The sequence below is a fragment of the Manis pentadactyla genome, chromosome 9 (assembly GCF_030020395.1).
Source record: "Manis pentadactyla isolate mManPen7 chromosome 9, mManPen7.hap1, whole genome shotgun sequence".
In the NCBI taxonomy this organism is placed as follows: Eukaryota; Metazoa; Chordata; class Mammalia; order Pholidota; family Manidae; genus Manis; species Manis pentadactyla.
In genome coordinates, this window is record NC_080027.1 from 95,027,648 (window position 1) to 95,045,800 (window position 18,153).

The 18,153-nt window shown below is 37.1% G+C and overlaps 1 protein-coding gene across 3 annotated transcripts in view; it reads left to right on the forward strand.

The window, feature by feature from the left end:
* The window catches only part of SDCCAG8 (SHH signaling and ciliogenesis regulator SDCCAG8), a 275,300-nt gene that overhangs the window by 11,269 nt on the left and 245,878 nt on the right, over positions 1-18,153 (forward strand). For all 3 annotated transcript variants that reach the window (XM_057507849.1, XM_057507847.1, XM_057507848.1), the window contains exons 2-4: positions 7,465-7,617; positions 8,314-8,399; positions 11,019-11,132. In XM_057507849.1, coding sequence (XP_057363832.1) covers positions 7,465-7,617; positions 8,314-8,399; positions 11,019-11,132 — 353 coding nt within the window. The remainder of the gene's footprint in view (positions 1-7,464; positions 7,618-8,313; positions 8,400-11,018; positions 11,133-18,153) is intronic.

An 18,153-nucleotide genomic window follows, 5' to 3' on the forward strand; every position in this document is an offset into this window, starting at 1 on the left:
TTACCCCCTTCGCGAGGCGCTGGGTTCTCTCAGGTGTGGATGTGTTCTGGATATTGTCCTGTGTCCTCTTGTCTTTATTCTAGGAAGGGTTGTCTTTGTTATATTTTCATAGATATATGTTGTTTTGGGAGCAGATTTCCGCTGCTCTACTCACGCCGCCATCTTCCGCCCCTTCTGGCATGTACTCTTATATCTCCCCCTCCTCTAATTTAAATTCAACACATCATTGTACAAGACTATGCGGTGTAAAATAAACTAGTTTATAGCTAAGAAAGGGTCAGAAAAAAACAGAACACCAGGAGATATCCAGCTTGTGTCAAGTTCTGCACACTTGAATGTAGGGATATGGTATTAGGAGAGAACTTGTTAGAAATGCAGTGTCTTGGCCTTAATACCAGTGCAGTGTTAACTATGGATATGTTGTTTCATCAACAACTCCTGTACCCATGACTCACCTATTCATCTAGTTCCTAGCCACCTTTGGTTGGGTGGGCATAAATATGGAAAAAACCTGTACTGTGACAAAAACACATCATTATTTTCTGTATACATTTTGTATGCTGGTTCCCCCTTTTTCTTTCAACATGTTGGTGTTTCTGGCTCTAGACTGAATTTGTGGAAGAGTATGATAGAGTCAGAGGGGAGATGTAGAACTAGGTCACTGAACTCTTACTGAGGCTTTACTGATAACCCTCTGTGTTATTTGTTAAGACAAATTAATTGTCCTTGAATTCTTGTTTCCTTATCTGTAAAATAAGGAAGCCAGGAAAAGAAGAAAATTCTTTCAGACTAGATGGGGGAGTTAATTGCCTTTAGGAGGAAAGCAGATGAAAAAATGTGTGATGGAGTCAGTGGAAGGCACTAGGAGATGATGAGGCTTTTCTTCTCTTTCCTCCTACACTGTGCTGAACAAGCAAAACACACCTGAGAGCCTGGTTCCCCTCCAAGTACCACTCTCAGACCCTGGATTTCTAATTTCCCTTCTGTCAATACTGGGTGGGAGCACATAAATGGTAACAGTTAAGTTTCTGTTTTATAAAAATGAGAGTAAGGAGTGGAACTAGGTTAGTGGTTATACAAAGTAAGAATATGGGAAGAAGAGATATAACTTTGGGGGTGATCCTTATCTTTGTAAATTGAACTAGTTTGAGAAAACTGAATATAAAGCTGATGTTCTGTGTTCTACTTGTATACTATTGGCACATCCCTCCAGATCGTACAGTGTTTTTCTTCGTTTCAAGGAAGAGCTCACATCTGAAGAAGGCCTGTGTTAATCTTTCTAGCCAATAATTTGGTCCCTGAATTAGCCAGCAGTGATATCATCTGGACTTTTGGCAAACTTAAGAAAACATATGTGTAACAAGTAAAATAAAAGTTCTTCTTTTTCTCAGTTTTATTCATCAAATTTGTATTTCTTCTTCTTTTTGTTTTTGTTTTTCTTAGATGTTTTCTGAATATTTTTTATATTCTTTGCCATATGCTACACATATATATGTAGTATGTGTGTGCGTATATATAGTTATTGAGGCAAGACAGGCAACAATGTCATAAAGTCTCTGGAAGCATTCCTAATGAAATGAGGAAATTATTTTGGTATTTCAGTGCAGACCAAAACATTTCTCTTTTCTAAAAATTAAAGAAGTGGAATGGTTTGGCTATTATTAAATAAGGATTGGTAATGAAATAATATTTGTAAACATTTGAGTTTATTTTTTGCTGATAAAATTTAAATTACATATACTCATTTTTTGTTTTATATACTCATATGGCTTTTCTTAGTAATTTTAACTTTTATGACCATTTCTTTTACCAGAATAACAAAAAGCTAGTAGAATTCCATTTTTCCTTCCCTACCATTGAGGAGGTAAAATAGGCAAAGGACAAGATTTAGTAGCCAGAAAGGGGTGCCAAATAAGCAAAGAGTCATCCTTAGAATAATCTAATACAAAACATTGGTTCGGTGTTATGAAATTGGGGGGGTATTTTCACATGTTCCTGGACAGAAAAAGAACTAAATTAAGTTCTCCATAAGCTATTGAGATACTGAGAATAGTTATATTCTCTCTTGGGATGTTTACAAGACTTGTCCTCTGATCACTTCCTAATGTTTTCTACCTGTTCACATAGTGATCCTCTTCTCTGGGTCAAAAGGTAGAGAATGTCACTTGGAATGCACTTGTGCACTTGGCAAAGCCTACTCAATCATGGGGGAACATCAGCAAAGCCTGCTGGAATATTTAAAGGAATGGCCCTGGAGGGTAGCTCTGAGAAATGGCCTCAGAGCCTAACTATTGCTTCATGTGTTAGGCCTTGAAACAAAATGAATTCCAAGTTGCTGAGTACAGTAGATTCAACACCTTCTCCTGCTGTTTGAATCAGAAGTGCCCCATCACTGAAGTGATGGTCATGGGTTGGGTACTGCCAAGCACCACTGCTTCAGCAGAATAGCTCCCTGTCCTGCTCATTTTCACTAAAGAGGCAATTGCTGTTACAGTGTAACAATGTGGAAACTCTCTCCTCAAGACTGAACACTAGCTGTCAGTGTTTTATTGATCTAAACTGATGGTTCTCAAGCGCAGGTGATTTTTCTACCCAGGGACATTTTTGGTAGTCAAACTGGAGGCCAGGGAGGAAGATGTTCAATTGGCATCTATTGGGTGGAGGCCAGGGATGTTGCTAGACGCACACAACAACTCCCCTTTCAAAAAAAAATTATCAGGTCCAAGTGTCAATAGTGCTGAGGTTGAGAAACCATGATCTCGAAGTAACAAGGCTCTACTCAGCCCCAGCTCTGCAAGAATCATACTTAGGAGTAATCACAATTAAAGATACAGATTGTAGTGGCTGGTGAGTTTACCTTTGTTCTGCCAGTCTGGCTGGGATTACTTCTTTATCAATGAAAAGTGACAGGTGCATAAGTCCTCTCAGTTGGTGCCAAAGAAATACCAGGTGTATCCCTCATACTGCATATAGCCAATCTCCCTGATTTGCCAACATCCATGCATCATTAATGGTCTTCTAGAAGGTGCTGTCTTAGGGTGTTTACATTCTTGTTCATATTATCTTTCACTCCTGGTGCCAGGAGTCTTTTGGCTGAGTCTTATGGTGGTATTTTCAATGAGACTTTTTAGTTTTGGCACTTTTAATCTCTGTCACTGTAGTAATTGCTTTTACAAAGCTAGTTTTGTCTGATTTTTGGCTGTTTTTATCTTGGTCATACTACCTGTCAATCCCCTAGTAAACTATGTCAGCAGTCTTCTGAACTAGCTGAGGCTCAGTCAAGTGTGGACAGACACATGTATCTCTTATCTCCCTGTGGTTTCCTTTTTCTACTTGCCTGCCCTGGGCTAAGCTTGTTTTGAGAATCATAGTGCATCTGGCATCTTGGCCTAGGGAAGTATGGTTCACTGAGTATTTTCTCAGAGACAGCTGGGTGCGTCACAGGGCATGGTTCCCCCTCCCTGTCACCGAGAGAATTCTTGTTCACATCTTCCAGTACAGAAGGAGAATGTAGACATTAATAATTCACTGTACATATATAAGTAATGAGCCTTCTAGGCTGAAAAAAACAATATTTGCCTTTTGTTCAAAAACACCTTGATGAAGAGAGGCACAGTGGTGAGCCAGGACTTAGAAAGTAGGGAAACTGGATTACAAAAATGAGTAAGACAGACAGCAGCTCAGTAACCTTCCCAGTGCTTATTGGTTAGTGATTGATGTTTGGATGGTGGACTGCCAGAAATATCATTTACTTGTATTTATGTTATGTGATCTGTAGGACTCAGAGGTCCTGTTTGTGTTTGTATTCATAATTAGGTTTATTTTCAGCCCATAGTTGGTGCTGGGGAGAGGAAATAAGGATGCATTCATTGTTAAATGCCCTTACTATCCTCTCAGGAGAGAAGAGGAAATGAGTATTCTGTCTCTTGGGTAGAGACAGAAAGATGTGTCCATTAGCAGGGCGATAGGAAACCATAACTCCAGTCTAATCTGGTTTCCTTACATGTAAGCAGCAGATAACTGCATCTGGGTAATAGTATTCTTAATAAGAATTGTGGGGCCTTGAGTTGCAGTGGCTCCAGTTGAAGAGCAATGGGGCTTCATCTGTCTTGAATCATCAAAGCACTATTATTCCTCAGGATTAACTTTTGTTACAGTGTATAATTACGTTGCTATGTATATATTTGAAAAGTATTTATCATGCTTTTGCAATGTCGTATTGAAATGACTTAAAAGTATCACTTACCTCTTTAGTTTCAGTTTTAGGACACAGTTTTTGCAAATTCCTTCTCTTCCTCTCTGATCCTAGTAACTAAAGTCAGTAATTGCAAAAAATCCCCAAGCCTTGTATTTCACTTTTATTTTGGATAGTTGTTGAGTTCAATATCTCAGTAGTTCACATAATGCTATTTTCATACCTGGTCTTAAAATGTTTCAAATTCTAAAAGATTAAACAAGAATATCGGGAAAAGGATTAAGTGGATTCATGAAACTGCCATCATTGTAATCTGATGAGAAATTCCTATAGATATTATGCAATTTTTTCCAGATTTTCTTTCTTTTTTCCTAATATGGTTTATTAGCTCTTAGTCAGATTAGGTATAAATAATTATTCTTTGTCTTAGAGGTGAAGTCATTTGGTAACTACACAGAGCACACTCTCAATGTTAGCCAAACCTCTATTTCCTCTCTAATAGATGCAGTAAAGATAAGTGCTGTCTTCATAGATGTAAGTGCATAAACCTGAAGCTCTATGAACTAAATTGCTTATCATGTAAGCTTTGATTTTCCTTTTCCATTAACAAGTCTCTTTAGAAAATACAAAGTTATTGGAAAACTATTGCTGGGTCTTTGCTAAAACCAAGCATGCATCTTATCTGACTTTTCTTAAACTCATGATCAGTGAGAGGAGGTCAGGCTTAGTTAGTAGTCAGCACCAAATTCCTGTCAGAAAAAGGCCTTTGTGGAAATAGGGTTGGTGTGCATAAAAGTGTAGTGATAAATTTACTGGGTCTGTTATGTAGTTAGTAATAATAGAATTTCACTGTTGAACCCTGACCTGAAAGACCTGTTCTCTTTAGTTTAATCAATATAGAAAATGAGTTGCTGTAGGTAAAAAACCTATAATAGACATTTTATAACATAGAGTATATATTTTTTTTTCTATTTTTTTTCTGTTTCAAACATTGAAATTAAGTTTGGAGAAAATGTAATCTGTTTTTCAAGGTTGTGTAGAATATATGTGTATAAATATATTTCCATCCATGACTGGTATTGAAAAGGTAATTGACTTGTAGCTTTCTTAGGGTTCCCATGTAAGGAGCAAGGAATAGGAGCTGTTTCTCCTGAGGACACAAGAAGAAAGATCTAAATTGTCAAAAAAGGGAATTCAAAAGTAAGAACTTTATTGACCATCATTGTTACGAGTTGCTCTTACCTGGTGTCTTGCCAGTGGTTCAGCCCTGGGCAAGTTCACTCCGGATTCAGTGAGACTGAGGAATGGCAATGGAAGGTTCTTGGGGTAAAAGGGTTTATTAGCCAGCTTTGTTCTCCTGTGGATAAGCAGAGCACTAGATTTATGTCTAAATTCAACAGTCTACAGGTCTGTAATCCTCCTTTGTCCTATAAAGAGCACTGAGCAGACCTTTTTATACAATGACTCAGTCAATAATAGCTTGCCTACGGATGTGGAAGCAGTAGCCTAGCAGTAGGCCAGTTCCATCATCAAGTACTTTGGGGTCAGCTGAGGATCCTGACATAGGAACTTAAATTTTCCCCACACCTGGGTAAAGTACCATCCTCTCTGAAGATCTCAAGAATGGTTTAAATGGAATAGATTTGAAGTGGATGATAGCTGTACATGAACTTGTATGGGAACTAGGCTTTTTCTAACATAAATTTCTATTAGATATATGTAAATGTTTGGCAATTAATTAATTAATTTAAAAATTGCTTTCAAATATAGATGTCAAAATATGAAAATAGTCTGAAATCTGGGTCCCAGCTCTAAAGTGCAAGGAGCATTTTTTGATACAGTTCATGTTTTCTTGATTGGAACTAGTGAATTTAATCATAAGAGATCAGCAATAACGATAAGTTTAAACCTGAAAAAGTAGTTGGACCTTGATTAATGAAATTACCAATTGAGTGCCTAGTCCTCCAGTTGTTATACATGTTAAAATATCCTTAAAGTAGTGGAGAATTATTACTAATGTCATCACAAGTGTCACTAGTATAGTTCTGTTGTTAATGTTGTAAGACCTGGATCCTCTGATGAAAATGTGTTTGGGTGAGTGTTTCACTGAATAATGAGTTCAGTTATCTATTGCTGCATAATAAACCACTTTTAAGCTTGGTGGCTGCCAGCGACAACTGAAAGCATTTTAGTGCCTCCTAGACCTGTGGGTTGATTGGGGTCAGCAGAGCAGCACTTCAGGTCTCTTCATGCCATTGAAGTCAGATGGCCTCGGCATCATCTGGCGGCTGCACTGGGCTGTTAGCAGGACGGAGCTTCTCATCCATGTAGTCTCAGGGCCTCTACTTTCCAGAGGACCCGTCACAATCTCTCGGACAGGACAGCCAGACTTTCTACTTAGGGACTTAGGCCTCACAAAAATAAGTATTCCAAAAGGGAGGAAGCAGAAGGTATCAGATGTTTTAAGGATGAGGCCTGGTCTGATTTGGTGTAACTTTCACTGCATTCTGTTGGCTTATGCAAGTTACAGGCCTGCTCAGCTTCAGCCTGGGAGGGGAAAAGGGCATGAGGCTGGGTTGCTTATGGGCTATTTTAGATGTTTATGTTAAGTATGTGCTTGTGACTTTAAACTTCAATTCTAGGGGTGCACTAGCAAGAATGACATGAGTTGTAGTCAGCCAGCAGTACAGAAGAAGCAATTTACTAAGGAGGCTGCCATTATAAGCATTAAAACTATTCAGTGCTTATAATCAGTGCTTGATCACTACACCAGGCAGTTAGCTGTCTCTTGGTTCGGGAGGGACATCTAGCCCACAGAGACAGGGAGGCTTTCCTGGGTGGGAACTTGGTGTACTGGAGTCCCTCTTGATTGTTCTGCCCACCCACCCCAGCATCTCCCAGGGAGGGGCAGGGGACTTTTAGGCACTGAGGAGAAGGAAAGAGCGTCCCTGGGTCATGTTACTGCTGTGGGGGCAGAGAAGGAGCTCTTCCCTTCAGCCCTCCTTGGTGGTAGAGTTAGTACCAATAGTGAATAGCAACCACTGAGGTGTCAGGGACCTGAGACATCATTAGGTTTAACCCCTACCCAAGGAACTTGATTGCTGGCTCCCTTTATTAGCATGTTCCTCAGCAAGCTAGAAACAAAACTGCTTTTTTCAATATCTTATCAGAATAATTTGCTTTCCCTGTAGAAACTGTCTTCTTAAGTAAGTGTGCATGTGGTCGCCCAGGTCTCACTGGCCTGAATTTTCATCATGTTGTTGTTCCAGAACGTGCGAATAGAAGCATTCATCAACTGAAATGTGTCCTGAGAGAAGGTGAGGCCACTGTTGAGGAAGATGTGCTGGATCCTTCTTTTAGTGCCAGTGTAGGAAATGAGGACACTCGGACTGCCTGGCATGAACTGCAGCACAGCCATGCCGGTGAGTGTGAATGTTGGTCCTGCCCCGAATCACCCAGGGAATTCTTTAAACTCCATACAGTAATAACTCCCGGCCATCCTCCATTCTACTACTAGGATTTTATTCCTGAAATATGGGTCAGCTCATAGATTTCCCTTGCTGATTATCCTTTCTTTGACTTTCCAATGCCAATAGGCTGATCCAAAATTCTCTGTATGTCACAGCAATGTTTTTTTAAGATGGCTCCAAGCTCATTTTTCTGTCCCCCTCCCCATCCTCCCTCTCACAAGCCATTCTCCAGCCACACCAACCCACTGCCATGCTTCTGTGCTTTTGCATGTATCATACCTTCTCCCTGGACATTTCCTCACCCTTTTCTGCTTGGTGATCTCCTGCTTGGCCTTCACAGTGCTCCATCTTCTCTGAACAGAGGCACAATTAGGTGCTTCTTCTCACAGTACTACATATAGCTCTAGGTCTATATGCGAACTTGTATTCTTTTATTCTGTTAGTTTATCTCTGTTGCTCGATGAATTCTTAGCTTCTTAGTGGTAGAGGTTTCCTCATCTTTGTCTTTGAACCCCCAGTCAATAGCATGGTTTCCAATGCCTAGTATATGTTTGAACAGTGTTTGTTGGATGAGTGGAAGGATGGATGGGTGATGATAAGCCATGGGTCTCAAAAAGGTTAATAAAACCCATTGCTTTTGCTCTGTAGTCAATCAACTCAAAGCTTTGTTGCGCCAACAAGCAGCTAAAGAAGGTGAGGTATCTCCCTCCAGAAGACAAAAAATGTCCCCTTTGGTAAGTATCAACTTTTGTACCCTGACAAAAGCATTAGTTTTGTATGTATTCATTTTATGGGGTCATTTTGGTAGTGCACATTGTAGACAAATTCTTAGCAGGGCATTGTTAGTGTCAAGCATTAAAAGAAACAATCTTTCCACTGTTTTTTTCTGGTTGAAGAAGAGACTTCCATGGCAGAGGGGATCTGGTGTTTCTAAGTAATTATTCACTTGAACAATGTGAGTGAGGAAATAGTTTGGTGAATTTACTTTGTCACTGTTAGAAAATATAGAAAAGGAACAATATTTGGAAAAGATTAGCCATTTCTATTTTGGAGGGCCATAGTTATATTTTACCATTTCTAGAATTTACTTAATTATAATTCTAGCTGTCCTTTATAATACTTCTCTATTTTTAATGCCAAAACCAAAATATGTTATCTTATTCTATATTTAAAGATACATGGTTATAAAATCATGTGCTCTAAGAAGCTATACTCTGTTTCTTCTGAAATTGTTTTTAACTGCTTTGACAGAGTGAATGTGATATTGTAAAGCCTGAGAGGAGTGTGAGGGAAAGAGAGGTGTGAGTGAAGAGGAGGGAAGGATCTGGTCAGGTTTAAATGACCAGAATAATAGTCTAGGCCTTCAGTCTATCTAGGGTCTACCACGTACTCTCAAGAAGGATATTATGCCTCTCACAGGGCTTTGGTATTAATAAAATTATGTATTTAAAATTCTTCAGAAACCTATGTTGTATGACACAAATATAACATGTCATAACAGCTGTAACCACCTTGCATTTTCAATGTGTGTGATGGTTGGATACCTGGGCTGCATGCTGGAAACCATGGAGACGTGTCAGCTTCCTTTCCTCAGGGCTGTAATGTCATAACAGTGTCTTCATATTAATACTTCATTCCAGCCTGACACATACTTTCATGCTTAAGTCCCGCTTGAAAGAAATGTACTGCATACTCCTATTCAATATTTATAGGTATAAATTATAATTTTGATAACATTTCATAATTCAGTGAATTTATTACTGTTGACACCTAGTTTCTAGAACACTTTTAAGCACACACAGTGGGTAGAGTAATTTTAAGTCAAATAGGTGAAGTTGCTGTTGAATGTTCAAACATGCTTATTAGCGTTTTAAAGGTAAAATGGAGCAGTGATGTTACAGCTGATTGAATCTGTATAAGTAGGGGGAGTCTCATGAAGGACATGATTTACATATGCATAGTATATATTTTGCAAATACACCAGTCTGCTTATATGAAGCTTGTGAAAGTGTGGAACTTAGACTCTGAATGTATACAGACTACATGTAATAATTACAAGCCATAACAATAAGTAGCTTTTGAAAATTGTACCTTTTAGAATTCATTTTCATAGCCAGTATGACTTATCAGAAATATGTGGCTCTATTGAGAGTGAAACTGAGGCACTGTTGAGATGGAAAATACACCTAGGTATTATTACTTACAGTTTTAACATGTAGACATCCAAACTATAATAAACCCTTCAAAGTATATACATATGACTTCATTGTCCACATCGTATTAGCTTGAGTTTTAACTTTATACGTAGGCTGTTGCCTATATACACATAGTAATGCTTAATTCCTATGTGCATATGTTCTGGACCCACTTCTGTTAATATAAAATTATTATAGTTAGTTGCTTTCTACTTAACACATAATTCATTTAATTAAAGTTTCTGTTTTTTACATGTCCTAAATATGACAAAAAGCAAAGCTCTACTTAATTATTCTGCCGTGAGAGCTACCACTTCATCACTCTTAAGAATTTCTGAGGGATTGAGAAACAAAATCATTGTGTTTCTCATCTCAGGCTTTCTTTGGGTTCCACTCACTGATTGATGCTCATTTTCCCTTTTTCTTGATTTTGTTTTTTCTTTAAAAAAATAATCATGGTCAGATCATCTTAGGATAAGATATACATTAAAAGTCAATTCCAGGAATGCTGCAGAAGGAAACAGAATTAACCCTTCTGAAGGCTCATCATTGGCCTCCTTAATGCAGTGTACCTCTCAGCTTTGTGGGAATCTGCTTTAGTGCTTTAGTCTTGGGGGCTCTGTGCTCCAGAACAACATAGTTGCAAATTGCCTTGAGTGCTAGGGTCAAAAATCAAAAACCATGTTTTGCTAGTGTATTCCTTTGTAGGTAAAATTTTACCTCATTGACACACCCTTGGCATCAAACACTTGTCTGAAGAATCCCTCTTCAGGCAGCTGTCCCACTGTTCTAGCTAGCAGTGCCCTTCTGTGGTGAGGAGAGTTGCCCCTTTATCCCAGCATTACTGGATGGAATATCACGTTTTCAGATGGCTGAAATAGGCTGTTCATCTGCTGTCCAAACTACCCCGGCATTTTCCCATTTGCCATATGCTTTTTACAACCACTTTAAATTTCCATATTTAAAAAAAAGATACTCATATCCCTGAATCTTACCTATCTGTGGAGTTTATAGCATAGATAAATAACTATTATTAGCCACATAGTAATCTAGTCTATGTTTATATGACATCAGTGCTAAATTGAATATGGACATGGTATTAGCTCATTCTTTGGTAAGTCCAAGCATGCTTTATTTGTTTTGTTGCTTTTTCCTTAGAGGTCATCAGACCATGAGGAAACCAGTGCACCTGCTGTACACAATCTTGTTCCTATCATCAATGACCAGTCTCAATACATTCATCATTTAGAGGCAGAAGTCAAGTTCTGCAAAGTAAGTTCTCATTAAAAATTCGATCATTTAAATTAAAGTTTATATTAATGATATCTTGTATGAAAATGTGCCATTACTCACCTTCATGTTTATAGCAATACATTGACCACTGCTATCCTTATATGGTTGGAAAGACTGATGTGTTACAGGAGCTTCTTGGGCTTGGGAATGATCCTCCTGACCATGACATTTCTGAGTGCTTGAATTCCCAGTGGCCCATACCTGTGGCTACTATTTTGATATTATGCTCTCAGAATTTTTCCTTTCTACCCCATTTACTTTAGCCCAGTGGATGGCAAATGCTTTGGAACAGTAATTCCAGTCATTCTCCCATACTTGTCAACCTGTTGAAACTGTGGTTCTAAGCTGGGAGACTAAATCTACTCCGTTGTCAGGTTCTTACCTTGACTGTGAATAGAATGGCTTGTGGGGGTCCTGATAATAATAGTCAGAAACCGAATGTGCCACCTGTTGTCTATTATGCTGGATGGTTATGTGGCTTGACTGTATACAGTTCAGTAATGTCATTAATGCCATTGGAGCCTTCCTGCCTTCTCAAATGTTACTGGTTTTATTTTTCTTTCCTTTTTTGCAATATCAATACATCAGATCATGTGATATTTTTTAAAAGAATTACTGATACTTTTTGTTTAATGTACGTACTGTGTTTTTAACATTTTGGCCCCTTTTCCAAGGTACAGGTCTGTGTGTCTTGACTTTTCAAGGGAGTTTCTGATATTAGCATGTTGTTTTCTCTTTGTTCTTGGAGGATATAATCATTATTATACAAGTATTCTTGGATTACCACAGAAACTGAATTACTTTCCTAGGACTCATCCCATTGACAAGCTTCTATTAATCCCTAAGATGCTGTGGGTAAGACCTGAAAGATATTGTAGGAGAGACAAAACTACCTCTACCTTCTTAGGATCTTTGGCTGGGCCTGAGGATTAAATTGATATAAGACAGATTAATAGTGGAAAGGCATACACATTTATTCAATATAAGCTTTATGTGACACAAGAGCCTTCATAAGGAAGATAGGACCAAAGAGGTGGCAAAACCTGAATGCTTTTATAGTAGGTTGGACAAAAGGAGGCTGTTGTGGAAACCAACTAAAATAATGGGAAGGCTAAAAGAAGATGAGTTATTTTAACAAGTCTGTTCTTATGGATTCCTCTCAGCCTCCACTCCCTGTTTCTCATAATAAGAATCTTTCCTCCTGATATAGGGAGGACATCCTTCACATGGAGTTTTATCATCTACAAGAAACTGGGGGAGGTCAGAGCACTCTCCTTGTATCTGCTGTTCTTTAAGTGCATTTAGCTCAAATAATTCCAATTCCAAAGTCACACATTTTGGAGTCGCAGATTCTACCACTCTTCAATATGAATGATAATAAACTTACCATTTAGTTGAGGAGAGAATACTATTACCTATGAACACCAGAGTAGCTCTATAGAGAATACAGCATAAGCCTTTATTCCATAGTATAAACTGTAATCATAATGAGAAGGTTACTAAAAGTTAGCATCTTTGGGAATGTTTTACAGGAAAATCTTAAAGGAGTAGGATCATTTACATCAGCAGAAGGGAGATGAGGGAGTTTCATAGAGAAAATGGCAACAATGAAAGGATATATTCAGTATGAATATGGTTTATTTGTGGAGGCCATGAAGCATCTATTCTAAATTTCTACAATCAAGGATATGTCTTAGGAATAATTAAAATAATGTTGAACTGATAAAAAGAAAGATTTCAAAAGCCTTGGAAGTTAGTATGAATTCGATATATTTTAACAAGGAATAACAGAATGGATGTATGTTAAGTGCTTAGAAATACTTTGTTAGTTTGTTTACTTAATAGACTTTGTTTTTTAGATCATTTTTAGGTTTAGAGAAAAATCGGATGGAAAGTACATAAAGGTCCCACATACTCCCCTTAATCCCTTCCAAACAGATACTCCTGTTATTAACATCGTGTGCCAGTGTGGTACATTTGTATAATTGATGAACCAATATTATTACACTGTTATTTACTAAATTCCATAGTTTATATTGGTGTTTACTCTGTCATACATTCTATAGGTTTTGAAAAATATATAATGAATGGCATGTGTCCACTGATACAGTAGCATGCAGGAATAGTTTCACTTCCCTAAAAATCATCGGTGCTCTATTTATTCATGCCCTCTCCTTACCTGCCAACCCCAGGCAACTGCTGATGTTTTTACTTGATCTCCAGTTTTGCCTTCTCCAGAATGTCATATAGTTGGAATCATACAATTGGTAGCCTTTTCATGTTGGCTTCATTGACTTAGTAGTATGCATGTAAGGTTCCTCCATGTCTTTTCATGGCTTGATGGTTCATTTCCTATTGTCACTGAATAATATTCTATTGTGTAGATGTAACATAGTTTATCCATTCATCCACTGAAGGATATCTTGCTTGATACCAAGTTTTAGCAAGTATGAATAAAGCTGCTGTAAACATTCACATGCAGGCTTTTGTATGGACATAAATTTTTAGCTTGGATAAATAAAAGTGCAATTGCTAACACATGGTAGGGTAGGAGTATGTTTAGTTTTGTAAGAAACTGCCAAACTGTCTTCCAAAGTGACTGTACCATTTTAACTTTCCCACCAACAATGAATAAGAGTTCCTGATGCTCCACATCCTTGCCAACATTTGGTGGTGTCAGTGTATTGTATTTTAGTATATTAGAAGTGTATAGTGGTATCTCATGGTTGTTTTAATTTTAATTCATTGATGACTTATAATATTGAACACTATTTTCATATGCTTATTTTACATGTATATACTTTCTTTGATAAAGTATCTGTTCAGGTCTTTTGACCATTTTATAATCAGGTTGTTCATTTTCTTATTGTTAGGATTCTTGGATACCAGTCATTTATCAGCTATGTCTTTTGCAATTCTTTTTTCCCAGTCTGTGGCTTGTCTTTTGATTATCTTAACAGTGTCTTTCACAAAGCAGAAGGTTTTAATTTTAATGAAGTTCAATTTATCAGTTTTTTTCTTTCATTAATTATGCTTTTGATGTTTTATCTATAAAATCATTTCTAAATCCAAGGTTACCAATATTTTCTCCTTTCTTCTTTTAGGTAGTTTATAATTTTGTTTTACATTTAGATCTATGCTCCATTTTGAGTTAATTTTTGTGTAAGGTGTAAGATCTGTGTCTGGATTCTTTTTTTTTTTTTTTTTTCGCATGTGGGTATCCAGTTGTTTCAGCACCATTTGTTCAAAAGATTATTTCCATTGAATTGCCTTTACCCCTTTGTCAAGAGTTGACTATGATTGTGTGAGTCTCTTTCTGTGCTAACTATTCTGCTCTATTGACCTATTGGTTTATTCTTTTACAAGTACCATGCTGTCTTGATTATTGGAACTTTAGAGTAAGTCTTGAAGTCTGGTAGTATTAATCCTCCAACTTTGTTCTTCTCATTTGATATTGTGTTACTATTCTAGGACTTTTGCCTCTCTGTAAATCATATGTAAGTATTCACAAAATAACATGCTGTGATTTTGATTGGGATTATGTTGAATCCATAGGTCTAGTTTGGAAAAACTGACTTTTTGACAATATTGCTTTTCCTGTTCATGTACCTGGAATTTCTGTCTCTTTATTTAGGCATTCCTTGATTCCTTCTTCATAGTTTTTTGGTTTTCCTTATACAGGTCTTGAATATATTTTGTGAGATTTATACCTACATATTTCATTATTTTGGTGTTAATGTAATGACTTATAATATTGAACACTATTTTCATATGCTTTCTTTGATAAAGTATCTGTTCAGGTCTTTTGACCATTTTATAATCAGGTCGTTCATTTTCTTATTGTTAGGATAAGATAATGGTTTTCCTCATACAGGTCTTGAATATATTTTGTGAGATTTATACCTACATATTTCATTATTTTGGTGTTAATGTATATGGCATTGTGTTTTTAGTTTCACATACCAATTATTCATTATAATATGTAAGAAAACAATTGACTTTTGTTTATTAGCTTTGTAATCTGCTTGTAACTCATTCTAGCAGCGTTTTTGATTCTTTGAGATTTTATTCATAGACAGTCATGTCATCTGTGAATAAAGACAGATGTCTTTTTAAAACATTTCTTCCTTCCCAATATGTATAGCTTTTATTTCCTTTTCTTGTCTTGTTTCATTAACTAGGACTTGTAGTAGGATGTTGAATAGGAGTGATGAGAGGGAAAATCCATTTCTTATTCTTATTCTTAGTGGAAAGCCATCTATTGTTTCACCATTAAGTATGATGTTAGTTGTATGTTATTTGAGGATGTTTTTCACTATTCCTAGTTTTTTGAGAGTTTTTATCTACTGGATTTTATCACTTGCTTTTTCTGTATCTATGATCTGCATATGGCCATATGATTTTTTCTTTCTGACTTGTTGATGTGGTGGATTACATTAATTGATTTTTAATTATTAAACAAGCCTTGTATACCTAGAGTAAATCCTGTTTGGTCCTGTTGTATAATTCTTTTTACACCTTATTGGGTTTGATTTGCTAATATTTTGATGAGGAATTTTATATCTGTGTTCATGAGGTATATTGGTCTGTTGTTTTCTACTCCTGTAGTATCTTCACCTGGTTTGGATATTAGGGTAATGGTGGCCTCATAGAATGAGTTACAAGGTATTACCTCTGGTATTTATGGAAGATATTATAGAGAGTTAGTATAATTGTTTCTTAAATGCTTGGTAGAATTCACCAGTGAACCAATGGTGGGCTTTGTGCTTTGTGTTTTAAAAAATTATTGATTATTCATTCAACTTATTTAATACATGTAGGCCTGGTTATATGTTTCTCCTGTGAGTTTTCGTATATTGGTTTTCAAGGAATTGGTCCATTTTATCTAGGTTATCAAATTTATAGGCATAGAGTTGTTGATAGTATTGCTTTATTATCCTTTTAATGTCCATGGGATCTGTAGTGATGACCCCTTTTTCATTTCTAATTTTAGTAATTTGTGTCTTTTCTCTTTTTTTCTTAAGCTAACCTGGCTAGTGTCATATAAATAACCCCAGTTATTTAGGCTCTGGTAAAATAGTTTCACTTGAGACAGGTCTTGTTAAGAACAGAATGCTTTGGGCCTATTTCAGAATGGCTTCTTGCCCTCTCCTATTAGAAGCAGCATGAGCGGATTGTTCTCCATTTTCCCTGTGACCTCAGTTCTCTTTGATGGATCTTAGGAGAGTGGTTGATTTTTCAGTTTGTTTGGCCTTTTTCTGTTGTGAAGATGGGAGTGATGTCTTCCAAGCTCATAGTATGCCACGCACCAAATTGAAAGTTTGCAGTAGTCTTTTAAATTACAGCTTGTTTTTTTTTCTGAATAAAGTAACTGAAAGGAATTTGCATATACTGATAATAGTTTTTTATTACACCGTTAATGAAGATGAAGTATTATACCATTTGTATATGGATATTTCTTACATTGTTTCAGAGAGTGAGATGCCACTCATGAGCTAGTCTACTTATTGTATATTTGTAATTATTTATACTATATCCTGCAAGGCTGAGGAAACACTCCAGTAAACTATTTCAGTCATAATTTCCCTCCATCTGCCAACCAGTTCATTGATAATTGTTGTTAACTTTCCATGCCTTCTATCTCAGAGTGTTCTATTATTTAATCCTCTGTCAGTTTACAACAAGTTATTGGCATTTGAGAATGAGTATCAATATATCTTACCTTATTTTCCAGCAGTTGAGATTTTATCATAGACAATAGTCACCTGTGATCAGTCTTTTTAAATTTATTTATATTCTAATTTTTATTTTTTATTTTGGTATCATTAATCTACAATTACATGAGGAACATTATGTTTACTAGACTCCCCTCATCACCAAGCACCCCCCCACCAAAACCCCATTGCAGTCACTGTCCATCAGCACAGTAACATGCTGTAGAACCACTACTTGTCTTCTCTGTGTTGTACAGCCCTCCCCGTGCCCCCCACCTACATTATACATGCTAATCATAATGCACCCTTTCTTTTTTTCCCCCCCCTTATCCATTCCTTCCCACCCATCCTCCACAGTACGTTTCCCTTTGGTAACTCTTAGTCCATTCTTGGGTGCTGTGAGTCTGCTGCTGTTTGGTTCCTTCAGTTTTTTCTTTGTTGTTACACTCCACATATGAGTGAAATCATTTGATACTTGTCTTTCTCTGCCTGGCTTATTTCACTGAGCATAACACCCTCTAGCTCCATCCATGTTGTTGCAAATGGTAGGATTTGTTTTCTTCTTATGGCTGAATAATATTCCATTGTGTATATGTACCACATCTTCTTTATCTGTTCGTCTACTGATGAACACTTAGGTCGCTTCCATTTCTTGGCTTTTTAAGTAGTACTGTGATAAACATAGGGGTGCGTACGTCTTTTTGAAACTGGGCTCCTTCATTCTTAGGGTAAATTCCTAGGAGTGGAATTCCTGGGTCAAATGGTAAGTCTATTTTGAGCATTTTGAGGAACCTCCATTACTGTTTTCCACAATGGTTGAATTAGTTTACATTCCCACCAGCAGTGTAGGAGGGTTCCCCTTTCTCCACATCCTTGCCAACATATGTTGTTGTTTGTCTTCTGGATGATGGCCATCCTAACTGGTGTGAGGAGATATCTCATTGTGGTTTTAATTTGCATGTCTCTGATGAGTAACAATGTAGAGCACCTTTTCATGTGTCTTTTGGCCATCTGAATTTCTTCTTTGGAGAACTATCTGTTCAGCTCCTCTGCCCATTTTTTAATTGGATTATTTGCTTTTTGTTTGTTGAGGTGTATGAGCTCTTTATATATTCTGGATGTGAACCCTTTATCAGATCTGTCATTTATGAATATATTCTCCCATACTGTAGGATGCCTTTTTGTTCTATTGGTGGTGTCCTTTGCTGTACAGAAGCTTTTCAGCTTGATATTGTCCCACTTGTTCATTTTTTGCTTTTGTTTCCCTTGCCCAGGGAGATATGTTC